This window comes from Protopterus annectens, chromosome 6.part0 (assembly GCF_019279795.1).
Source record: "Protopterus annectens isolate FY-2018-M chromosome 6.part0, PAN1.0, whole genome shotgun sequence".
NCBI classification, from domain to species: domain Eukaryota; kingdom Metazoa; phylum Chordata; order Ceratodontiformes; family Protopteridae; genus Protopterus; species Protopterus annectens.
Window position 1 is genome coordinate 1,903,331,531 of NC_056737.1, and position 27,507 is coordinate 1,903,359,037.

Below are 27,507 nucleotides of genomic sequence, written 5' to 3' on the forward strand. Positions count from 1 at the left end.
GAAATAATGTCCCTGTGCTCCTTCTCTCACCAGGAGAGAACAGAAGCACTAATCCCAAGATGACTACTGAGAGGCAGAATATGGGCTCCCCAATAATTGGTGGTCTTGCAATAGATGTTACAGATTTTAAAGGTAAGACGGGAAAAAAGTGGTTAATATCTTAAGCACTGCACTGTGCACTAAGCAGTTAGATATTAAAGGGGGTAACTTAGCTGTCTAAGTGGAGAGCCACTAATTTTAAAAGAGCAAGATAGACTGAAAGGGATAGGCACTTTGTATTCTGGTTCTATGGAATACAGTGTTTTGGTCAATAAATTTAAATAGTTGAAGGAAAGGGATTTCATAAAATGATAATTTTGTGCTTATACAAAACAAGCAATGAAAGGGGAGAGGGAAGGAGATATACGGTCAAATTCACATAAGGGGCAGACAACTAGAAATACAGTTCACGTTAAGAACACAGTAGCACTAGCGTGGGAGGATGGAAAAATGTCTGTGTGACTCAAAAGAGACAGGGCTATGGTCTCTTCCTAGTTTTAATATGCAATTAAAAACAGAATACAAGTACAACCCAGTGTAAAGAAAACCAACCACAATATACAAAATGGAAGAAGGTAATAAAATAATACAAAATACAAGAAAGAACAAACAAACTAACCTTACCCTCACAGCAAGTTGTGGCATAGTGCATTCACTTCATCAATAACTGAACAGCTGTAATGGTGATGCTCCTGTCTATGACTTACTGTCAGATTTGTACTGCCTCACTGCAAAGGCAGTATATGTGGTTGCTTCCATATTTGTTTATGTACTCCACCTGAGACTGGTTGCCAGACTGACTGAAAAAGGATGGCTTTTGGTCTCAGTAGCCCTCCCAGATATTCTAGGGGAAGGGAATTCTGTCCGTAGCTAGCTACGAAAACAAAATTGCTGCAGATTCTAAAGACAGCTACAAGGCATTCTATAGTTATGTCGAGAATCTACATGGCAATACTCAGATCTGCTCTGAGTTACAGCACAATGGCAATACAGATACAGAACCAAGTGGTATTGCCAACATATTGGCCAACAGGTTCAGTGTGAACTTTACCCCCCTTTCACCCCCAAGGGGCCTATCACAATACCTGAGGAATGCCAAGTCCCTGTTATCACAGGTACACAGGTAAAAACTGCACTGTCCAAAGCCAAGACTACAGCTTCCATGGGACCTGATAATATCCCTGGCTGTGTTCTACACGAATTACAAAGTGAACTGGCACCACACCTGAGTACCCTGTTCAATCACAGCCTCATTTCAGGCTTTGTTCCTACCAAATGATGCACTGCTATGGTCATCCCACTCTACAAAGGGGGAGCGACTACAGATGCTGGGAACTACCGCCCCATTAGTCTAACGAGTCTGATATGTAAGGCTATGGAGCGCATCATCAACGACCTTATAAATAAGGACATAGGGAATCTCCAAACTCTGGACCCCATGCAGTTTGGGTTTGTGAAAGGTAGATCATGCCTACTTAACCTGATAGACTTCTTCGAGTCTGCCACCAGAGTTGTGGATGAGGGCAAGTTAGTTCACACAGCCTACCTAGATCTTGCCAAGGCCTTCAACACCATCTCTCACTCAGGAATCATAGATAGACTCGCTAAACTAGGAATAAACCCCTATGTCATAAGATGGGTTTCCAACTGACTCACTGATAGAACCCACACTGTGAAAGTAGCGGACTCCAAATCTCACTAACGACAAGTTACAAGTGGTGTCCCACAGGGATCGGTCCTAGGTCTTCTCCTGTTTGGCATCTACTTCTCTGAAGTTCAAGCCAACACAAAGGGACTCTGGCTGACCAAGTTTGCAGAAGATTGCAAACTGGGAGCCATTACTGATTCTCCAACTGATGTAGACATCCTATAAAAAGGCCTCACTGACACCAATGACTGGTGCCAGAACCATGGCCTTAAGCTCAACACCAAAAAGTGCATTGTCATTCCCTTTGGGAAAAATTCAGTGCCCATGAACTACCATACAGGGGGTAGTCTACTAAACACCGAAGGTGTGATAAGAGACCTGGGGACACAGGTTGACAGCAATCTCTCCTTTGATAACCACATCGTCACTGTAGCCAGAAAGTCCTTCTGTGTGGCACATCTCATTACAAAAGGTTTCTCATCTGAAGAAAGAGGTCAAAATCCCTCTCTACTCGTCCCTCATTAGACCTATTATAGAATACAATCCTCCATTAGGTATGTACCTCGGCAGACACCTACATCAACTGGAAAGGCCACAAAAATACCCTACTAAGAGGATCTTAGGCCTTAGACACATGCCCCTATACTCTGTTTCTCATTGCCTACTTAGAGGCGATCTCTGCTTGACCTACAAAGCCATGTCTGACCCAGAGCTTCTAGATATGCTACACCATCATACTAGGTGACTTCAACTACCCTAATATAGACTGGGAACACTACTCAAGCCCAAACACTCTAGCCCAAAGGTTCCTGGAGTTCATAAACTCAAATGCCATGGAACAACTAGTCACCATCCCCACAAGAGGAGAAAACATACTTGATCTCATCATCACGAACATGGGATCACAATGTTCAACACCGGAAGTATACCCCTCACTGGTGAGATCAGATCATAAACTAATCGCTGGAGGTCCTCATCCCGCCCCCACCTGAAATAAAAAAGACCACAGTGAAAAACTTCTCAAAAGCCGACTTCACACTTCTAAAAACTAGTGTGATCTCCTTTAAGGCCTCTGAGCCAGTGGTAAACATTACTCAAACCACTGAATCACTTACAAATGCCTTCTACCAGCACCTACAGGACTGCATGGATCAGGCAATCTCAAAGAAAACTTTATGTACTCCAACTTCAGATGTTTTTGATCCATCATCATCTACATTTCTGACTGGGTTGGTTCAGAGCATCCGCTCCGACTCGACTCGCTGCTGCCAAAGAGAAGCGAAGTCTCTTGGCTGCTTTTACTATATCTATATCCAGGATGCTACCAGTACCAGTCCCTAGTTTGTGGTGTCCACACATGCACACACGCATGCACTGCTTATATAACATTGACAGATGATACAAGAGGACACAAACAATTGATCTGTTTTCGGAATTTTGAGAGTCCTCTAGATAGGAAAGCGCATGCCTGTGAAACATCCACGTATGGAAGGTGTATTTCGCTTTGTTTCCCAGTGCCCAGCCGCAGGAGCAGGCCGTGAGAAAGTAAAGCGTGGGTGGCCCCTCTGCTCTCAAAGCTCTCAGGATAGCTCCCCCAGCACAGTGGGAGGTCCTCAGGGAGAGCCAGTCTCCAGGAGCCAGTCCAGCCAAGCACCGTCGGAGGAGTGGGCAGAAAGGCAGCATTGGTCTGAGCGTCACCCGGGTCCGGCGGAAGAAGTCAGTGTAAGCAGGACCGAAGGCGGGGTTGGAGTAAGGGGGTTGGAGACCCCTAGGATCTCACTGGCTCTCCATCAGCCCCTGCTCCGAGAGCCAGCGGGTGGAGGAATGGCAATGGAATGGGCTATCGGAAAACAAAACACTACTATCACAGAGAAAAAACTCTTCTCTCTTTTTTTTTTTTTAAACCAAGAACTGTCACAACAGAAAAAAAACTAGAGGATCCAAGAACCCTTAAATAAAAATAAAAACTTGAGAAAACAAAGTGACTGACAGGGCCCTTCAACTGACTGAGAAAGGAACCTCTAGTCAGAAAAAATCACTCACACACACACTAATACAAAAAATATCCAGTTCACACAAAAACACGCAGAAATAGCGTTAAAACAGCTTTTGTTCAGAATGTAGGCGAGATAGGATCACATAACATCTAAGACTCTTTGTACCAAAGGCAGCGTCCAGTCTGGTGGACCCCAGCCATAAACAAGCTCTACAACAAAAGGAGGAAGCTACTACAAGATAGAGCAAAATCCTTGAAAGGTAAGACACATTTGATCATTATAAGTAAAAAACTAAGAGCTCTCATAAAATCATCCAAGGCAAATTTTGAGAGAAAAATCGCCAAGGACTCAAAAGACAATCATAAGGTCTTCTTTAGCTATGTTAGAAACCTAGGAGGAAACTCCCAGATATGCTCAGAATTAGTTCAAAATGATGTGAAGATTACTGAACCTACACACATTGCCAACATACTGGCTAACAGGTTCAGTGCAAACTTCTCCCCCCCCACAAAAGGAGAGATATCTATACCAGAGGATTGTAGCCCCCCCAACATCTCCAACGCCCAGGTGAGAACTGCTCTCTCCAAGGCAAAAAACACAGCATCCTTGGGACCGGATGGTGTCCCCGGCTGTGTGCTCCATGAACTCAATGAGGAATTAAACCCGCAGTTAGGACAGCTGTTTAATCTTAGCCTCACCTCAGGATACGTACCCAAGGAGTGGCGCACGGTGACTGTGGTCCCACTTCACAAGGGCGGTGCCTCCACCGACCCTGGAAATTACCGTCCCATTAGCTTGACAAGCCTTATCTGCAAAGCCATGGAGAGGATCATAATGGAACTCATAAATAAAGACATAGGGAACTTGCAGACTTTGGATCCAACCCAGTTTGGCTTTGTCAAAGGCAGATCATGCCTTTTAAACTTGGTTGACTTTTTGAGACAGTCACCAAGGCCATTGATGAGGAAAGGCAGTCCATACAGCATACCTCAACCTGGCAAAGGCCTTGACACAATACCCCACTCGGGTATCATCGAAAAACTCATCAGCTTGAATGTAAACCCATACATCACAAGATGGGTTGCAAACTGGCTAAGTGACAGAACCCACAGGGTCAGAGTTGCTGGAGCTATGTCAGACTCAAAGCCTGTCACAAGTGGTGTCCCACAGGGCTCAGTCCTGGGTCCACTCTTGTTCGGCATCTACTTTTCTGAAGTACAAGCAAACACAGGAGGGTTATGGCTGACAAAGTTTGCAGATGACTGCAAACTGGGCGCCATAGTCGAAAACACATCTGACACAGATATCCTTCAGAAGGGCCTCACAGAAACGGATAACTGGTGCCAGAGCCATGGCCTAAAGTTAAACGCCAAGAAATGTATAGTCATACCCTTCGGGAAAAACAAGGTTACCCCTAGCTACCATATAGGTGGCAATCCACTGATCACAGAAGAAATCATCAGGGATCTGGGGACCCAGGTTGACAGTAGCCTTTTGTTTGACACTCATGTTGCTAAAGTAGTTAGGAAAACCTTCTACATTGCCCACCTGATCATGAAGGGATTCACATCTAGATCAAGGGAGGTCATCGTCCCCCTGTACTCATCACTCATTAGACCTATGATTGAGTACAATGCCCCATTCGGAATGTATCTGACCCGACACCTGCAGCAGCTGGAAAGGCCCCAAAAGTTCCTCACCAAAAGGATAAAGGGTCTCAAAAATATGTCTTATGCTGCCCGACTGAAAGAACTCCAGCTCTATTCAGTCTCATACCGCTTGCTCAGAGGTGACCTGTGCCTGACATATAAGGCCATGTCAAACCCAGATTTGATGAATATGCTTCACCTCAAAAATCTAGATCCCTCAGAACCACAAGGGCGGAGACTTAAACCTTGACACGGTTATTAATAGAACGTGCTGGAGGGACAGATTCATCACCCAGAGACTCCCTATGCTGTGGAACAAAATCCCGGTACATGTGAGGCAGAGCACCTCGCTGGCCTTGTTCAAGAGGAATCTTGACCAATGGATGGGAGATCGCAGATATACCCCAGGGATTACTTCAGTGTCACTGCTTGACAGAGGCACAGCAAAATAATAGGCATAGTTTTATTCAAACTAAAGGGGTGGCGAAAGCCACATAACTATGGGCTAGGCTTATAAATGCCCTTGGGCAGATAGCCTAGTATGAACCTATGAACCTATGAACCTAAAGAAATCCCAGTCCCTCCGTGCCACACGCTCTAGGGACCAAAACCTCATTACCACAATAAGCAGAACATGCTGGAGGGACAGGTTCCTAACCCAGAGACTTCCCATATTCTGAAACAAACTTCCCATTCACGTCAAGCAGAGGACTTCACTGGCCCTCTATAAGAGAAATCTTGATGAGTGGATGGGCAATAGGAAGTTCACCCCAGGGATCACTTCAGTGGCCTTGCTTGACAGGGGCACTGGGAACTAACTTTGGGCGGCATGATGCCAGGGAATCTTCTTGGGCTAGGCTTATACAGGCTCCAGGGCCAGTAGTCTAGTACACACCTATGAACCTATGTAGTTTCAGATGTGGAGCTCTGTATCCTAGTGGGCCATTTCTCCTGTGCCATGGAGTAGCCAAGTTGGGCTTCCCATGTTGCTAAAATGTATCCATCATTGAAACATGATGGTTCCTGCAGCTGGGAGAAAAGGTCTATGTTTAGGTTGGTGGAAGCTGTCCATCACTACAAAAGTCCACAGAAAAGGACCTGATGGCAGACAAAGACTTGTGTGGTCGTACTGAGTCCAACAACACTAATATCTCACCTGCCATAGAGATGCTTACAGTGTTAGGTATGGAAAATTACAATGTGAAGATCATGGCTACCATTAAGACCAATAGGCACAGGAAACCTTAACCTGGATCTTCCGCTCCTTTCTCACCCAAAAGCTATGGTCATGATGATGACCCAGGTTCACTGAATTGACAACACTAGAGTGTCCAGTTCTTTCCCAATAAAGGCAATCTTCTGAGTTAGGTTCTGAGAGACTATTCAGAGTTTATGGATAATATCATTGTTATCAATAACAGCAGGACCCAAAGTAAGTATTCTTTTACGCAGTTACTCAATGAGGCCATCTGAAGCCACTCATCCAGGTAGGAAAATATATATTTTGTTCCTGCAAGGTTTCCACCACAGGCATTAGCACATTTGTAAACAATTGGGAAGAAAAGGAATAAGTGAATGGCAGCACTTTATATTGAAAGTGGTGCCCACATACAGTAAACCAAAATCTTATGTGGACCCCAAGCACTATGATGTCAATAGTCATCCATCCAGATGGCATGAGTTGACAATAGCATGACCTCTGAAAAAGTCATCATCCAGAATTTCATAAACCTAAAGTGCTTGTTGAAGTTGCTGAGGTCCAGAATAGAACAGAAAAGAAGCTGCAGCAAATCTCTTTGCTTCTTTTCAAAGGATGGACATCTTCCACAGTCCATCTAAGGAGTAAAATCTTAATCTAGACCTAAAACTCTGCAGAGAGGCTTATCTATGAGTGGAGCTCTTTATGAGGAACTGGATAAAAGTTTTAAAATGGTGCTGCCCGTAATTACATCAGGAACCCAAAAGTCTCTCTGGATAGCTCTTCAAGATATGACAAGCTCTGCAAAAGGTCATTCAATAGACAGTCCTATACAGTAGCCAATGCTGTGACTGCTGGTCTGGTGACATTATCATCTTAGCAAACTTGTCCATCACAGTGGGAGAGGATAGACTATTTGATGCTAGTTGCTAGATGCCCTATACATTCTGCATGAGGCTTTTCCAGGCCAAAGCACAATAAAGTCCCTTCACAGTAATAAAAGCCCATTTTATCTTCAGAATTCCTTAAACAGATCTCATTAAACCCATCTATAAAGAACCTCTTTTAAGAAAGACACACCCAGGATGGCCTTCCTAAGCTCATCCTTGAAGGAGAGCATAAGAAATTCCATCCTATGTCACCTACCTGAATCCACTACTCATGCCATGGCATCAGCACACTCAAAATTATGGAGGTCTGTGTGAAAGCCAACTAAAGAAGTTATGGTAAGGCTCTAAACCAGATATATCCTGATCCAAGATTCAGGCAGGTCTGTCAACTTCGCCCATGCCTAGACCAGTAGGTAGGAATGGAAGCAGACAAGAGAGACAAATAATTGATGCATCAAAGCCCCAACATGGCACTGAAGCACACTCTTATCTATCATGTCCAGAAAAGCATTAGAATCCTTATTAGAAGGTAAACTGGAAAGGTGATATGGTCACTGTAACTTACAATGAAAAAAGAGATCATGTAGGTTTCTTCCCTGGAATGCTTTGTCAGAAAGTTGTACCGTTGTATCTGTGGCTTGTAAAGAATATTGTCTTTTGTGGGATTAGTGAATGAAGAATCCAGATGCTATCAAGATAGATTCACAAAGACAAAAAAAGCAAAGTAAGTCACACACTTTACTTCATTTGTCAGCACAGAAATGTCAGGATTCATCATTAGTTATAGCAAATGCATAACTTTTTTTAAAAAAGTGATAAATGTTTAACTAGCAGAACCATATTACAATATCACATGCAGTGCACATGCATGGTGCACTAAAAGCTCCTGGCGGTTGCTCAGTTTCCAATTTATTGTTCATAGTAAATTCATTTCACTGAAATCTGTTCTGACACCTGGGACAACCCAAAACTAGAGGTTACAATAGCCAAAACAAAGAAATATATAATGTAGTTTGTCCCTCACTTCTGTTCATTTGTTCCTCTATACTCATATACTTGTATGAACATGAGAACCCTATTCTAAAATTAAAAGAAATCATTTTGCGAAGGCATTATATTTCCTTATCCCATTACAGCATTCTAATATTTCAATTTCTTTGCATGAAATTTACTAGGCATTCATTTTAATATACCTTTTCTGTATTCCTCATTTCTTCCAGTAGCCTAATTACTTCGATAATATTCAGAACAGTATTTCTCTTCCTATTTCTAGTTATCACTTTTTTAGCCAGAATAAGTATTAAGGTCACCAGTTATTTTGTTTCATTTTTAATCTCTTTCTGGTTCCCCCAGGTTAGCATATAACTAACTTCATGTATCTACCAGTTTGTTTTGGTAAATGTTTGCACCAGTTCCTGTATTTCTCACCTGAATTCTGTCATTTTAGGATATGCCAAAAAATATGACTCCAGCTTCCTTGCTGTCCATTATTACATTCCAGCACTGACTACTGGCCCCAGAGTACAGAGTACATCTTACTTAATCTTTGGGGTGTGTAAAAATATTTTTGTAGGTACTTTCATGTGAAGATTCTGAATCCCCAAGACATTGTTGCTACTTTAGGGAATAAGCAGATCTCCCTACAGTTTTTTTCCCAGAAATCCATCTGCCCAAATTTTCCAGCCAATCATCTGATAAATTTACCCTCTACAAATATGCATCGTTCAGTAGGGCATTATATAGACTAAATAAAACAAGAAAACGGCAACAGGTACCAAAATACACTTGTAATCCAGTCCAAGGTACCAAAGAAGAATCCAAACCAGCCACCAGAGATCAGTTAATCCAGTTTAATGACAAACACAAGTATATCAACTGTCTATCCACATATGATGAAGTTGTTAAATGAAAACACTGTATTTTAATGTGTCTGTGTTCATATACTTGTGTTTGTTATTAAACTGGATTAACTGTTCTCTGGTGACTGGTTTGGATTCTTCTTTGGTACCTTGGACTGCATTATATAGACAACTTATCATCTTTGCTGTCTGCTTCCTGTGTAGAAGATTTGATCAATGTTTGCTTGATTTCCAGGGTCTTTAATTTCCATCTAAACTAATTCATGGTATGAAAATAATATTGGTTGAGTTTGCATCCTTTTAAAGAGATGCTCATGTTTTGCCATTGAATATAGTCTATCGAGTCATGCTGGTATACCATACTGCTCAGAGATATATGTAAAACTCCTAATCTCCTACTGGACATTCTCCCACAACCTTTAAGACATATTTTATTAGGGATATTAAAAATCTCCCTTCTTTTGTTAGTCACCAAGACTGAGGATCCTCCCCCATAACCTCTGCCGTATATGTTACTATATTCCAATCTCCTGCTAAGAGTTATACCCTGACTAAACTCCATTATGTCTGACAGAATACTTTTCATGTGTCCAATTAATGTTTTGTTTTTTTTGGGGGGGGGGGGGTGTATGTTCCCTACAGTGACTCTTTTGACTTTCCACTCTCCTTTGATCAGGACATATCTGCCCTGCTGATCTAACCTAGTCTCCTTATCACAAAGTTGTACTTGCCTAATCAACAAAACTATAACCTCTTGTTTTCTACTGTCTAGAGCACTGGCACAATACCCATCTTTAAATCCTTTCAGCAGGAAATTAGCATGGTCCCAACTAGTCATAATAGGTATCTGGAGAATTCTTCTCAGGCCCACATAGTTGCAAAGTACTCTTTTTCCAGTTGTTGATTCTCTTTTCAGAGTCTGTTAGCATTTTGGGACAACTGACAAAAGGATGTTATACTTGTTCATCCAAAGCTGCACTTAGGCCGTGTCTACCGACATCTGCACTCACTTTAGGTTTATTGATATCGTAGTACACTACCAGAGAAGCTGATGTAATCATTTCTTTAACTTTGTTGAATGCTTAGCGTTCAGCATATCGCCAGATAAACATGGCTCATTTTTTTAACAAGTATGTTAAAGAACCAAGTACTGTGGAAAGGTCTGGTACAGACTTGTCCAAGCAGCTAATCATGCCTTGAACTTGTCTAAATTCAGTCACTCAGGATGGATCTTTCAACTCTGTTACTGACTGGACATTGCTTGTATCTGGGTTATGTGATGCAAATAGCACTGAAGTTCTGTTTTCCTAAAGCAGTATTTGCCTTGGACTAGCTTTAGATCATAATTGCTGATAGTCTGCAGTCTGCAGTACTGCCTCTAACAGTGAATCATGCATTTCTTTGTCTTGACCAAATACTAGGATGTCAGCAATAACAACAGCATCAACTGCAACAGTAACAACACCATCCAGATCCTTGAGCAAATAAGTTGTTTTTACACTGAAAGATGTTAGGTATGGAAGTTATACAAACAGCAGCCATTTGAAACATAACCTTCCAATAGGGATAATGAAGGTTGTTAACTTTTGGCTTACTTTGCCTTTAGAGCCAGCAGAAGCATCTAGCATGGAAAACCATTTTGCATTAGTAAGCTTGGGTACTATAGTCATTTTTTTATTTCCCCTTTGTTGACCAGGTTTGTCCAACTAGGCTAGTGGCCTCTTTTCAGAGATGACCCAAAATGGTAATTATACTACTAAGGGAAATTTGGGCAGGGATCAGGGAACTTCCTCAACTCTTTTTGATAGGTGTTATGGGATTTTTTACATCCACATGAGCTACCACCAGCTCAGGTAGATGGGGCATCAGTGTAACGGTCTCATCCAAAGGAGGACATAGGACTGCAGCAACCTTTATGCTGCACTAGAGTACCAGCAATCCATCTATCTGCTGTGGGAATATAACGACAGCCTTCTGCACCAACGGTAAGTCTGCTATCTGTTTTGCCAGTGTCAGTGACAGACTGAATCTTTTTTTCACAATTGCATCACTCTGCTTTTTTTAAATCAACACATGCTCACACTTGATGAATGTCAAGAATTTGCATTCATTCAAGTTATGCTTCTATTCTAGACACACAGGAAATGGCAAACTCCTGGGTGTGGTCAACGTATGTGGAGCAGGATTCAGTTTTGACTTGATCTTTACTGGCTCAATCAGGCAGGCCAGCTTTATTAAAGAAGTCTACATCAACTTCATTTATTCTAGCAATTAACCCCATTTTACATACTACAACTGAAAAAAATTATTTATTTATAGACCATCCAGCACATCTCAAAACTCAAAAGTGTGCTCTTTCCACAGATATAACTCTGCCAATGCACGTGTTTCTCTGCAGGTCTGAGATACTTCAGAAAACATTTATATGTAGTTTGTGATATCGCAGTAACACTGACTCTTGTATCTCTCTTGAAACATAAAGGAGTTCTATGTATAGAAAACCATGTCCCTGATGGATAGGGGCAAAAAGTGGATGCCCCAAAATATCCTTGTTCTTTCTGCTTATGGGTTATTCACACTTAAAATGTTGGGCTAAAACAACCATGGGGATGTAGAGCTAGGTTTCTAAAGATCCTCACAGATCAATAGCTTAAAAATACCTATGAGCCTATGAATCTATAACTTTTCAGTCAGTTTTTTCATTAGTTGCAGTAGCAACTAAACCCAAAGAAAAATGCTTTTTGCACATCATTTTTATTGTTATTCACATTTTTCTGGGGTGCCTGCTTTAATCTGCTTTGTTTTGCAAGCCACAGCAAAATGGGCAAGACTTTTAACTCTATTGCACTTTCTGCCATTTGCAGGACAGTGTTCTGACTCAATATGGTAATAATCAAACCTCATGACTTGCCCCACTTTTCACTCTGCTTCTCAAACATTCATTTAGTTTGATCAGCATTAGGCCTTTTATGAAATGTGCCATTATCCTAGCATTTTATTTCATACACATTGTTTGCCATGTTTAAATCTGCATTTTGTCTTTTGACTAATACATTCTCTCTGGTGAGATGTTTTGTTTTTTATAAATTTAGATAAACTTCAAGCTGTAACATTAGTGATACTTCTACATCAGCCAGCCCAATCATAATTATGTTCCTTATTTGTTCATCTTTTGTACCATTAAAGCCACAAATATCTGCCTGTTCATATAATCACCTTATAAACAATTCAACATATACACCAATTGCTTTAACACATCCATGAAAACATGCTCTCATGTTTTAGCACAAAATGTTCACTCAGTTTGCTAATGACTGACTTATATGCAATGTTCTGGCCCTCTGAATGCAGAAGAACTGTATATGGCTTTGACATCTTAGCCCATAGCATGCAAAACTGTATTTACCTGTATTTCGTCTGATTCTTTATTTAATTTCATTGCTACTTGAAATCCAAGCAAGCCAGCTAAAGAGTTTTGAAAGGTCAAATTGCTTTGGCGGGTTAAACTTCATCATAGCAGAATAAATTCATAATCTTTGGGCTAAGTGGTTTAGATTCAATTAAACTAGGACTCTGGCAGTGACATAATGGTTTTCTTTAAAGAATTTGACCCTGATAGTTTTGGATCACTCAAGGTGGTGTGATGCAGTTTAGGAATTTGTGAAGTCACTGTTTAGTTTTTGTTTGTCAAGAAAATCCTACTTTTGACACCATGTCAGAAGTTGCTACATAATATACACTATCTACTTCAATGGGCAGTTCCAAAAAGTCAGGATTCAGCATTACGTTCAGCAAACAGGTAAAGTACAGTTGTATAAGTTGCACTTGCTATAACAGTAGCTGTTCAAATTCCTCACTGCTGGAGTAGCCTGTAACTATTTGGGTTATATCCTGCCCAGGATAATGGCAAGCAAGTGTTCACGCACCCAGGCTGGTGTGCATCAAGACCCACAAGGGAAAAAAAAGACAGCAGTTTGGGCATCACTTTCTTTAAAACTTGCTTGACCCCTAAAAGGAAAACAGCCTACATCCTGAAACCCACAAAAAGTATAGAATACATCATTTTTATAAAAAAAGTAAATATATACAGAAAAATGGGGATGAAGGGAGGGTGCAGCTACTGCAGCGGTGAGGAATTCGAAATCTACTCATGGTGTGTGCAACTTGCAAAACTGTACTATATTCATCATTCTCACTGCTGCATTAGCCTGTATCTACTTGGGTACATTACCATAGCTTACCCGTTCTGGGAGGAGGAAGGATTAGGATCCAGAAGCCCCTGGAGAATGGTCCAAGCAAAACCTGTCCTGGACCTGGAGAAGGAATCTCATTTGTAATGCTAAAAGTATGTGCAGATCTTGAAATAGCTGCCTCTAGAATGGTTCTAGAATCTACCTCTTTCCAATATGCAATCAAACAAAGATAATCTAGAAGAATGTGCTGTGATTCTGCTTGAATACATTTGCTGTGGTGAGGGATAAGAAAAAGCAATAGCCCAGGTTCCCCATTTTTCACTATCTTAATAAATATCTATAAGCGGCTGTTCAGCTTTCCCAAAAGACTTTGGCCTGTCAAGATAATAACTGAGTTACCTGTGCACATCAGGAGTATGGAGAATCCTTTCTCCTTAATGTTTTGGATCTGGATACAAAACAGGCAGATTGATTTCTTGATTCAATGTAATCTCTGAAAGAACTTTTGAAATGAATGAGGGATTTGTTCTCAAAGTAACCCCGTCTCTATGGAAACCCAAAAAGTGGTTCCCCCACCATGAGAGCTTACAACTCAAATACTTCTCTAGCAGAAGTTACAGTAGTAAGTAACAGAACCTTTCAACTTATGGACCATAAATCAGTGAGGTGAGCTGCTTTAAAATGTGACAAAATTAACTTCCACTACAAAGTTTGGCTCCCAGATAGGTGCCACCTGTTTCCTAGGTGGTCTTACATGTAAACGTCGCTTCAAGAACTGCTTGACCAAAGACAGGGAAAAAAGGGGAGGATCCATGGGTAGACACGCTGAAATGGTCAACTGATTAATCTTGGTGGAAGAATAGGTAGCACATGTTTTAAACAAAAATGTCTCAGGCTTAGTTTATTAGAACCAGCTACTAAAAATAACTTGTCTGATAAGAAGTTTCCTCTAAAATGTCTATACAGTGAAATGCAGGTATTCTTAAAGAGATGTGGTCTCAATTTTTGTCAAAAAATAGAAAAATATATTTTCTGTGTGGAAGGGTTCCCAAAAGGAGACTTATCTGCAAGAAATGGAAGAGCGGAGCTGACCGTCAATTCTGTGAAGCCTAGATGCACTCTCTCGAAGACGGAGAGAAAGTATTGAGGAAACTAGTGCCCAGTTTGCTGTTTTTTCTTTACGGGTCTCAAGACACAGCAGCCAGGGTGCATGTGTGGAAAATACTCAGAGACTTTTGAAGACTGGCTGGCCATTATATCTTGGGCAGAATATAACCCAAATAGCTCTAGGATACTGCAGCCGTGAGAATGATGAACAGCTAAAATAAGTCTCCACTTTTCCCATTTTCAGAGCACAATTCAAAAGACACTGCCATCAAAAATATGACTGTAAGTGCTTTTCCACTGGACACATCACCTAACTCCTTCTTCACCTGCATCACTTCTACTTTGATCCTTTGTTCTCACCTGCAGCTTACCCTCTCACATTTACCACCAAAATTGATAGTATTAAAATTGATTGACATTTGTTTTTCTACTCTGTTACAAATATTTGCATATTGTTTCAGAATTTGTTCAGTTTTATTTATTTATTTATTTATTTATTTTGTGAATTTCTTCACACAGCATGTGCCTGCGAATGGTCTATTGTGATCAGTTTACTACTCCGGTAAACAAACTAAATAAATACATTTTTTATTACAAATAACATGGCAGCACAACATTAACAATGCTAACACATCACCATCTCAAACCCAGCTGAATAAAGCTCAGAAATCACTATGCATTATGATTTAGATTACTTCTTAAAAGGGCGATACTATAACACTTGTATCAAAAGAGCAATAACAGTATAGACATATGCACAAAATATACAGCAATTTTAGCAGGTTTTTACCAGTTATTATACCACATAGTAGGATGAATCAAACAATCCTTACCTGTTTTACTAAAATGCTGATTTAAGTAATTTTAGAAAGAGGGCAGAGGAGCTATAGGCCAGTCCATTGAGGGCTTCATTAGCCAGACAGTCTCTCCAAGGAAGAGTCCATAAAGGAGGATGAGTAGGGAAGGTGGGACAAATTGTATCTGTCTCAGAGATAAGGGACTCTTGCTATTCTAGGTATCATTTCCAGGTCAAAGAGAGACAGAGGAAGAATCCTCCCTAATCTTAACTCAACATTCATCAAGAAGCACAAGGTAACTGAGTATCCAATGTCTGGTGTCAGGCAAAGACCTAACACCAAAAGTGGCACTGGACTAGAAAAGTCAATGCAAAATATTGCCCTAGCATCAGCCTATGTTCTCTGATGGCACACTCCCACACACAACACTGGTGATAACACATCCCCAACAAATATGAAACAGATGGCATAGATCTAGCATATTGGTGTATGTCATCAGCCCTTCATGTACAGATAAAACCAATGGTGCTGCATCATCTCTGCGGATTTGACAGCATGCAAGGATATCTTGATATGTGGCCTTCACAAAGCAGAGTGTAAGCTATTAGCCTTGATGCCTTCATCTTTTTCATTGCTCTGACACTGCCACGGTATCATGGGAGGCACTTTCTGACGTTTCCTCTCTAGTAAGTAACTTCAAGTACTGTCACAGCCCAGAGTCAAGGAGCTCCAATGTCTCTATTTTCTGATTTTATGGGGTTGAGTTGACTCTCTCTTATTACTGTACATGACCTCATGCGTCTTGCCAGTGAGAAGAAAAATGTCCCTTGAACAAAGGACTTAGAGTAAGAAAAATACTGCTAAGCTACAGATAGCAAAACAGGACATTTCATCAGCTATCTACTACAGAAAGGAATGTTTTAAAGTCAAATCACTAGGTACATCAATACCTGACACATTCAACAGAATGTAGGCAAGCATCTGTAAATCCCACAACAAAATCAGGAAAATATAAACAATAATATTTATTAAGAACAGAATTAGACACATTTCTACAAAAGCACCACGTCAAAGGCCTTAGACATTATATAGTAAGACTGAAAATCTAATGGAGTGGGTGAAGTACTGAAGTGTGTTCTTGAAAGGAGGGCTAGCCATGGGCAAAAAGTAAAAGTCAGATTTAAATGTCAGCTGTTATAAAATAGTTTTAAAGAGCTTGGAAAGGACTGAAGACAAACCATAAAAATCAAAGATGAAAGAGATGAATGACAACTAGAAGAGGGAAGGTACAGCTGTCAATGAACTAGCTGCGACATTCTGAATGAAACAGTTTTGGTCTGCTTCACTGGAATTTCATATTACGCTATAGATGTGCAACAACTGAAGCAAAATATTATAAAACAAATGCAAATGGAATATTCTAAGAAATGTACTATTTTAGAGACACATAAGAAAAGGATGAGACTTGCCTTGTACTGACTGCTGGTCTGTAATCCCTGAAAAGGGTCACGATTTAATGAAACTGGATGCATCTGGGCAAGCATGATTTCTAGAAAAAAAAAAGTAAAAAGACATTAACATAAATTTAGACCAGTTTCAGAAATTATAAGCATCGTTTGTATTTTTCAGTGCTCCTGCTCAGAAAAGTGGCACTCGAATAAATGATGCAGCATAAAACATCACACTTCAGCTAATCAAGAGTCTTTGTCTGAAAAATATTAAACAATCACTAAATACTTTTATCTTAAAGAAGTTGTAAAATTCACATGACAGTCACATGAATCTATTCACAGTACTTTAACTGCTCTGAAGAAGTCTGTGATATTTTTCAGATGAAAGAGCTAAACATATTAGGTTTATTTGCTTTCTTAGCCCAAGTGTCATTTCTTTAGCATAATGGTTTACATTTGGCCAGCTGTGCTGTTTTTGAGTTTATTGTGGATACCTTGTTGAAAGAAGTTATATGCTGAAATAATCAGTTTTGTAAAAATGTATGACATTTTTGAAAATCACATTTTCCTGCACGTCATGCCTATGCTCAGTCTTTCTTTCCTTTATTAATTAATCCATCCTATGTTTTTCCTGATTATTAGTATTAACTTGAATATTTCTACCACCTCTACCAAGTCATCAGGTGAATAACTGTGTTTAACCTTCAGAATAGTACTGTTCCTTGTATAATACTGTTTTATTGGATATTACTGTTTTAAGCCCTTTTGGTCTGAAAAGTATTTATTTATTTATTCATTCAAACATTCATTCAGTTATTCATTTAATAACCAGGGGGTGCTAGTGTACAAATACAGGTAATCATCAGAAGTTATACTGAATTTTAAATAGTACTTCATTAACAAGATGCAATAGACATACTTAAAATAGGCTCCCATTGAATTCTCAAGACTTATTTAGTTGAGTTTGAACATGCTGAAAAAATCACTAAAAATGTAGAAGAGCAAATATTGTCCATACCCTGTGAAGGGGAACAAATACTGTGGATCTGGTCTTCACCAACATGTCAAACTTGATACACTGCTGGAACTGTTGGACCCTAATTAGTTAAAACTGGCAACAAATCAGTCACCTTTGGCCTGGCACTAACACCAGAACTCACAAAGGGTGAAATCAGACTAAAAAACTTCACCAAGGAAAACTATACCCTCCTAGGTGAAGGTATAAATACATTCCAAGCCCCCCCCCCCCAGCTGGTAGTGGTAACGACGGCAAAGCTTACACTAAACCCTGTACAATCACTTGCATAAATGTGTATAAACTCAGCTGTAGCAGAAAGAATCAAAACCAGAGTCCCAAGTAAAAACAAGCTGCCATGGTGGACATCCAGCATCAACAAACTTTACAATAAATGCAGACCTGTTACCAGTGGGGTGCCACAGGGGTCAGTGCTGGGCCCCCTACAGATTGGTATTTACTTCTCAGAAGTTCAGGTCAAAACTAAGGGATTGTGGCTGACCAAGTTTGCAGATGACTGCAAACTAGGTGCAATCACTAATCCCCACATTATGTCAGTATACTCCAGGTGGGTTTCATGCAGACCAGCAACTAGTGTACTAGTCAGAGTCTCAAACTGAATGCAAATAAATCCATCATATTCCCTTTGGTACAACCAATGTCTCCTCACACTATCAATTGAACAACAATACCCTAAGTACCCATGACGTGGTAAGGGACCTGGGATCAGAGGTTGACTAAGACCTTAACTTCGACCACCACATGTCTACTGTAGTAAAGAAAGCTTTCCACATAGCACACTTGATTATTAAAGACATCACTTCTAGAGCAAAATAAGTTATAATCCCTCTGTACTCGGCACTTATCCGGCCCATAATTGAGTGTAGCACCACATTTCCCATGTGCCATACTAAGCACCTGTAAGAATTAGACAGACCTCAGTGTTTCTAGCAAAGAAGATCAAGGGGCTCCAGCATGTGCCTTACACTGCCTGACTATAGTCCATGTCACTATACTCCATATCGTACAGACTTCTTAGGGGAGACTTATGCCTGGCCTACAGAACAATCCAAGACCCAAAAGTAGTAAACTTGCTGCATATCCATAAATCAAACAGGTCTAGGGCTACACATTCCAGGGACCTAAACATGACCTGCGACTTAAATAGGACATTCTGGTGGGACAGATTTATCTCCCAGAGACTGCTGCATCTTTGGAATTGGCTACCAATTAATGTGAAACAGAGTACCTCTATGATACTGTTCAAGAGGAAACTGGACAAGTGGATGGGACTCCATAAATTCTTACCAGGGATACAGTCCACAACCCTCCTGGATATGGGCAGTCCTCACTAAGTAAAATCTTGGGTATTGACTAGCATTTCTATGCTATTACATTGGTATTACATTGGTATTACATTGGGATGAAACTGCTAGGCTTAAAATGACCTCTGGGTCGATAGCCTAGTAATCTCCTATGATCCTATGAAATATCAAACATCATTCTTCTCCTTTAAACTTCTTGTTTTTTTTTTTTTTTTTTTTTTGTAAGGGGCAAGGCATCCTACACCTCCAAGATTTTATATATATATATATATATATATATATATATATATATATATATATATATATATATATATCAACTATGAGTTTGCCATACCTTGGAGAAAAGGGAATAGTCCAAGAAATGGGAATAAGAAATGGTAATCTCATATTTATATATGTAAGTCCAGATTTTTGGCCCTTCTTGCTCCACATCACAGGACTCTGCAAAGCTTGTCTTGAGATTACAAATGGTTATCACTTAAATATAATATGGTGCAGTGGAATTTTGATGCTACATCACCAAACAAATTCATAGTAATATAGTGAGATTAAAAATACATCAATAAAACAGGATACCAATAAAGGTTATACTTAGGAAGTCAGCACATTGCTTAGGAGTTTAAAAGGGTGTATCAACACAACAGGATATGCTCAGTAAGCCAACAAACTGCTTAAGATGTATAACTAGGCTATAGTGTTATTCTGCTGAAATTAGAAGTACAGTAATGGTTTTGGTGTAATACACTTCCTATTACAGAGTAAGATGGACAGTCCTTATACTTTTCTTGTTACAGTGTAGGATAAAAAGTCCTTCCCAGTTATCGATTAATAGTCCCAGCATTGGTCGTACTGCCTGCGATAAATAAGCCTTGTTTACACAAAATGGTATTTTGAGATTCAGAGACACTAACTGCAATGGGGAAAGACCTCATTATCAATTAAACTGCATACCTCTGAATCACAGTTAACTACTACAAAGTGCAGATCAGCACTTCCCATGGTGGCCGCATCATATAAGTAAAGGCACTTTTCCCAATTGGTCACTATGCCACACACAAAAATCACACAGTAAAACACAGATGCACACACACCACATATCCCATACCTGCTCCTCTTGTTAGAATGCCCACAATGTCTCCTTTTGATGATTACAGTCAGTCCTTAATGGCAGACATTTGGGTTTCACACTTTGTATCATTTAGTGAATGTATGCCAAAGCAAATGTAAGCACAGACACTTTTCCCAATTGGTCACTACGCCACACAAAAAAGCACACAGTAAAACACACATGTGCACACACCACATCTACCATGCCTGGCCCTCTTGTTAGAATGCCCACAATGTCTCCTTTTGATGATTACAGTCAATCCTTAATGCCAGAAATGTGGGTTTCCCACTTTGTATCATTTAATAAATCTATGCTAAGGCAAAAGTAATTTATAAGGTGCAGATGTATACCTACTTTCCTACTCCTTATACACCATGACATGTCGCAGGTAGTGCATAATGCCCAAGATCCTCAATGCATAGAAAGAAGAACTCTAATACAGGTCTGTCTTGTTTCAAGGCTGCATGATTCCAATTCCATTTTCTTCCTATTCTATTCTAGAACATTTCTATGTTTATAAGAGAAATATTTAAAATCTGGCCCTATTTTTGGGCCCCTATCCCCCCATTACTTTATGTTTTGTCCATATTTCTTGCCCTAAGAGGTTGAGTGGTAAGATATTTACACTCACACATGCAGCCCCTCACATACTTATACTAACACACACCCAAAAACTGCCTTGACCACTAAACTCCCCAGCACTTATCTCTACCGTGATGGATGGATTGCTGCAAGTGGCCAGGACAGGTAGTTGCTTTATGCAGCAAAGCAATGCTGTGCAAATGCATTACTGCAGGAAGTTGTGGGGACAACACATGGCTAATTAGCATATTCCTATAAGCTGGACTGCATCATTAACATTTGGCCCAGCCGTGGAGACTGCCCACTTCAGTGTTTCATGTCTTTGTGTTGCAGTACCAGGGAAGAGCTGTCTCTGAATCAGAAATGGTTACAACAGGAGTTACACAAAGTATACACCTCACAGTAACCTTTCTGAATTAGAGAATCCTGTTTTCTTTAACTCTTAAATCTCTATCTCCACCCTAAAAGTAATTTCCACCCTGTGTGATGTCATAATGTTATGTTTTAACAACATTTCATCGTCTCCTTGATTTTGTGAAAAAATGCATTGCTATTACTTCTCTTACATTCTCATGTTTACATTACAGCAATCTGATTTTATAGGCAGCAACCATTATCTGTGTGTACAATAATAGTCATCCCTGTTGTACACTCAAACTGCTGCCCATATTTCCTTAAATATTTCCCTAACTGTAGATAATGGAATGCTTTATGTAATTACATTTCTGTGTTCCTACAGTTACAGTGGTAAAACTATATGAATCTCTTTTTTCTGGACATTGCCACAGATTAAATGTAATTAAATTGTACACTGTTCAACCTAAAGTCATTTAAGGTTTATCCAGTATTTCATTTGGTAAGATTTTATCCCCTCATCAAAATAATCACAGATTTGCCAATTATTCTACTTTATGAGGCAGCAAAGAATATGCTTTCAAAATGTCTGAAACATTTCATTGAAAATTCCATGTATAAATTGGACACCCAGCAGCACAGGCTACATGGAAAAACACCCAATTAAAGGGGGTAAGAGGGACAGTGCAATTGACTCATCGTGGTGTGCCCTCCTCATAGATCACCTTATATGGTAAGAATATAAAAAGAAGTTATGTTCTTACCATAACGTTCCATGTGAGTTGCTCATCTCGCCTTTGTTCTTTACACGTGGGTTTGGAGCCAATCCATCGGCTCCGAGTCAGCCGCTTTCCAAGCTCAAGATCTTTGAGTTAGCTCGAGGCACAGTCCCTATTCCATGATACTCTCCTACCAACCCCAGATCTAGTTTGCTGAACCAGCAAGAAAAATACCCACTAAGCAACCAATTATAAACCATGTACAAAGTACATAACTATTTACAATAGCTAAACAATAATCTGGTTGGAAAGAAGGACATTAGCAAGACCATCCAGACCACCAGTCATACCTGTTCTTCCATAACCTGGAGGGGGAAGCTGGGAGGGAGTCTAAGAACAAAGGCGAGATGAACAACTCACATGGAACGTTATAGTAAGAACATAACTTCTTTATATGAAGTTGTTCAATCTCATCGTTTGTTCTTTACACGTGGGTAGCATCCCAAGCACCCTAATCCTGGGCGGCTCACGGGAGTATATTCCTGAGAATGGTGGATCCAAAGGAAACCCTGTCCCTGGAAGCCCTGTCCACTTTGTAATGAGTGATAAACGTATGAGGTTTGGACCAAGTAGCAGCTGCACAAATGGTGTCCAATGTAGATGGGCTGCGTGGGCTAAAGATGTAGAAACAGCCCTGGTAGAATGAGCTTTCACCTCACGTTCTAAAGGTTGTTTAGCTGAAGAATATGCAAATTTTATACAATCAGCAATCTATTTGGACAATGTAACTTTGGATACCGACAAGCCTTTCTTATTGTCTGCATAGGAAACGAATAGTTGATCAGATTTCCTAAATTATTTTGTTCTGTCTAAGTAAAACCTCAATTGTTTGTGAACATCAAGCTTATGTAACATGTACTCCATTCTATTAGCATGATGTTTGAAAAAAGTAGGAAGGTCAATAGACTGGTTCAAATTTGCCTTGGAGCAGACCTTAAGAAGAAAGGTAGGATTTGTTCTTAAAGACACTCTGTCAGGATGAAAGATTAGATATGTGGGCCTGATAGAAAGTGCTTGTAGTTCAGAAACTCTATGAGCCTAAGTAATAGCCACTAGGAAAATTGTCTTCCAAGAAAGGAACTTCAAAGGACAAGATGATGCAGGCTCAAAAGTTGGAAGAATGAGTTGAGATAGCATCAAATTCAGATTCCAGGGACTAACAGCATGTCTGATAGGTAGCCTTAGGTGATGAGTCCCTTTCAAAAAGGCTTTGCATAATCTGTGGAACATAATGTTTGAGCCACTGCATCCCACATGGAAGTTAGATATGGCAGCTAATTGAACCCTTATCCTAGAAGCTGCAGCACCATCATGAAAGAGTGAAGTCAAGAATTCCAGAATACTATGAATAGGGGCAACATAGGGATCAATACCATGCTGAGAAGCCTAATGAACAAATTACCTCCATTTGCTATTATAAAGCTTCCTAGTGGAGACTTTGTGAGAGGAAACTAAAATATGTTGAACTACTGGAGACAAATCATGTGACCTGGCTAGGTTGGGAAGTGGAGCAGCCAAGCTGTCAGTTTGAGGGAGACAAGAGAGGTATGAAGAATTCCCGATGAATGAGTCAGAAGGTCTGGCACTGGGTCCAGAACCCAAGGCTCTTCTACTTGGTATTGCAGTAGGAAGGGGAACCATATCTGCGGAGGCCAAAACAGGGCTATTAGAATAACAGTCCTGCCCAGGCTTTTGGCTTTCTGTAAGAATCTGGGAATCAGAGGGATTGGAGGGAAGGCATATAGGAGACCCGAGGGCCAATCGTGTACAAGTGGGTCCCTTGGGCTGTCCCCTGGTGGGGGGTACAGGGCAAAATAGCTTCTGCATTTTGCATTCATCGGGGATGCAAAAAGATCTCAGCAAGGCTGGCCCCATCTGCAGAATATCCTTTCCGCCACTTGTTCTTTGAGGGACCACTCGTGGGGCAACAGAATGCCTCTGCTCAGTTTGTCCGCTATCACGCTGGATGACCCGGGTATGTGCATTGCTATCAGAAAGCGCCAGATGGATACAGCCCACTGCCAAAGTCTCAGGGCCTCTCAGCATAAGGGGTAAGACTTGCTTCCCTCTTGCTTGTTGATGTACCAGACTACCGACATGTTGTCTGTCTGTATTGCAATCGTCTCTCGAGGTAGATAGTCGTGAAAGTGTTGCAATGCTAGAAACACCGCTCTCAACTCTAAGACACTGATGTGCAAATGAGATTCCATGTCTAACCAAGAGCCTTGGACAGTTCTTGAAATAGCCCCCCCCACCCTATCAGGGAAGCATTCGTGGTCATTGTGGCTGTGGGAGGGGGAAGTATAAATGGGCGACCTACAGTAATTTGGTGGCTGTTCAACCACCAAAGAAGGTCCTTTTTGCAAGCATTTGTCAGAATAATCTTGTGTGACATTGGAAGCTGTTGATAAGACCACTGTGTGAATAGTAGCCATCGGAGTATCCTCATGTACATTTGTCCCAGAGGAACCGCTATGAGTGTAGCTGCCATAGTGCCTAACAGCTTCAGAACGTGGAATGTCGGGACTCTCCTTTTCATTAACAACTGGGACACTTGACTTCGCAAAGATATTACTCTTTCTAGAAGCAATCTGACCAGGGAGGTGGTGGTGTCTAGATCTGCACCTATAAAGAAAAATATGCTGCGACGGCAATAAAGCAGATTTTTCAAAATTTAAGGTTATGCCCAACCTGGAACACAGGTTGATAGTGTAATCTCTGGCACAAATTAGTTGATGCCTGGGGGTGGTGGTGAGGAGCCAGTCGTCGAGATATGGAAACACCCAGAATCCTAAACGTCTCAGGTGAGCTGTGACCACTGCCATACATTTGGGTGAACACTTTGGGGGATGTGGTGAGACCAAAGGGCAGAGCTTGGAATTGGTAGTAACTAGCCCCCAGCCGGAAACGCAAGTGAACTCTGGATGGCTTGGCCATTTTGATGTAGTAGTACACATCCTTGAGATCTATAGAGCACATCCAATCACCCATTTTGAGAAACGGAAGTATCGATTGAAGCGTGACCATCTGGAACTTTTCCTTCTTGACAAAGGTATTTAGTTTGCTGAGGTCTAAGATGGGCCTCCAGTCCCCTGTTTTCTTTGAAACTAAAAAGAATCTGGAGTAGGTTCCAGGTCATATCTGTCTGGATGACTCTTTTTCTAGCAGAATTTGAATTTCCATGGTTGCTAGATTCCGCAGACTGGGTGGAAAGTCTGGGATTCTTGTACGAATGGAAGGGGATTCTGAAAAGGGAATGATGTAACCTTTGGTAATTATGCTTTTTACCCAAGAATCTGATGTAATTCCTAGCCAGGCATCTGGGTATAAAGCTAAGCGACCCCTGACTGCCTCCAGAGCAGGACGGTCGGGCCTTCTCTCAGGAGTGCTGATAGGGCTTGCCAAGGAACTGCTCCCTGTCACCCTGGTTCTGCGGACCCCCTCTGCCGCCTGGGAGGTGTCTACCATTATACCCCCCCTCATCTGCCCCTGGAGGGGGGTTCACTATGTGTCTTCTGGAAAGCTCCTTGGGACTTTCGGAACCACATTTTTCCACCTTTCTGCCCTTTGGGGTATGGTCTAGTGGGGGTGGAAAAATGGACTCCTACAGCAGATAGAGTCTTTCCTTCCTGCTCACACCTAGTGAGTGTCTCCTTGACTTTAGGCCCAAACAAGGAAGAGCCATCAAATGGGGTATTAACAAAGGAAGGCATGAAGGCTTCCGCAAAGGAGCATAAGCGCATCCAGGATTGTCTCTGCAGAGCTATCGCTGAACCTGCTGCCCGGCTCGATCCATCGGCTGCATAAGAAATAAGCCGCATGGACGAGTTCACAATAGAATTAAGGGTGTTAAGCTGTGCAGTTACTTTCTCTGAAGCAGCATCATCTGTTTTGCCCTGTAGAGTATCTCCAAGCTCTTTGAGAAGATCTCGTTGAAGACGGTTAAAGTGGGTCAAATAGTTGAGCAATCTCATTGCAAATGTCGCAGAACTAAAGATGCGTTTCCCGTATCTGTTCATAGTCCTAGAGTCTTTATTAGGAGGATGAATAGAAGAAGAGGTTTCTGACATCTCTTTTTTGGTGGCCATACCCACTACCATGGCATCAATGGGGACTCCCTTCATAAGAAAAGACCTGTCTTGAGGGGAGGTGATAAATTTGTTGGGCCTCCAAGGGACCGGTTCCATGGAATCAGGAGACTCCCACACCCTTCGAGCGACCAACTCCATTAATTCGTCAAAGGGCGGAGTAACCCAGGAGGTGGAAAGTTGAGACCCAAAGGCCTTCAGGAGCACCGACTCATCCTCAGTAGGGGTAAGGGACTGCCAGTCACCCCTCTGCCTCAATATTTCCAGGATGTCTGCAAATGAGACATCCTCAGAGGACGACCGTGGGGACCCCTCCAATTCCTCTAAGTCAGTGTCTGATGTTAAGGATTCCTGAGGGGAATCTAAATGCCTCCACTTGTACAGTCTTTTTCTGGGGACTTCATCAGTGGGGGCATCTGGTGAAATTTCAGTCAAGCTGGGGTCACCCAATGGGGTTACCTGAGGCTCTGGGTCTCGACGCTTGGTGGGGAGCTGTGGTGTAGAGACAGAATGCAGCCCTTTAGAGGAGGAAGAGGAAAGATCCAAAGAGGTAAGGGTCTTAGCAGACATGACCATCCTCGTGGCATTGAAGGCACTGGTTTCCCGACCCAAGGAGTCTGCTGGTTCCAAAGAAGACAGCAACCTCCCAGGGGCCGAGACCACAGGCTCTGAATCAGAGGACAGAACTGAGCTCATCTGCGCCAAAGTCCCAAGAGGGAGAGTCGGAACTGAAGCATCGGTTCGACTCTCTACCTGGAACCAGCGGGAGAGTGTCGGCTCCGAGACTCTTCAACTGGAACCGAAGAAGTCAAGGTTGATGGAGCCAAGGGCACTGGAGTAGGCCTTGGCTCCGAGGGTTCCACCACTATCAGAACCTCTCTTTCAGGCTCCGAGGGCTCAACTGGCCTTGGAGGAGGAGCAGACATCATGGTGGGGGGGAATAGGATTCAAAGCCAACTGGGTCAAAGCTGAAAGCAATTTGCCCAGGGTCAGGTTCACCAAAAGTCCCTGCACCACGCAGTCCACATCGATGTTGGAAAGGGTACCGGAAGAATGGGTTGAAGGAGCCGAAGAAGCCATCGAATTTGGGATCGGGGACTTTAAAACTTCCGACACCGGCTCCAACACAATGATATGGTTCCAAGGTAAGATTTTGGTGTACGACTCCAAAGGCTGTGGAGCCGGCGACCGAGTCTTCCCAGAGGTGCTAAGAACAGAAGACCTGTGCTCCGATGACACCTTAGAAGACTTCAACCCCTTCGAGGACTTGGAGGTCTGGATAGTCTTGTCTAATGCATCTTGGAAATCTGGCTTCAACAGCCCTCTATCGACCAATTTCCTTTTTCTCTCTAATAAAACCCTGCCACTGAAGGAATGGCAGATGAAGCAATCTTCTTGTAAATGTAGTGGACCCAAGCAGTACACACA

The 27,507-nt window shown here is 41.5% G+C and overlaps 1 protein-coding gene across 1 annotated transcript in view; it reads right to left on the reverse strand.

Annotated features, from left to right (window-relative positions):
* CFAP65 (cilia and flagella associated protein 65) overlaps positions 1 to 27,507 on the reverse strand; it is a 2,328,717-nt gene that overhangs the window by 2,174,034 nt on the left and 127,176 nt on the right. The window contains exon 2 of the mRNA XM_044075222.1: positions 16,847 to 16,926. Coding sequence (XP_043931157.1) covers positions 16,847 to 16,921 — 75 coding nt within the window. The 5' untranslated portion in view covers positions 16,922 to 16,926. The remainder of the gene's footprint in view (positions 1 to 16,846; positions 16,927 to 27,507) is intronic.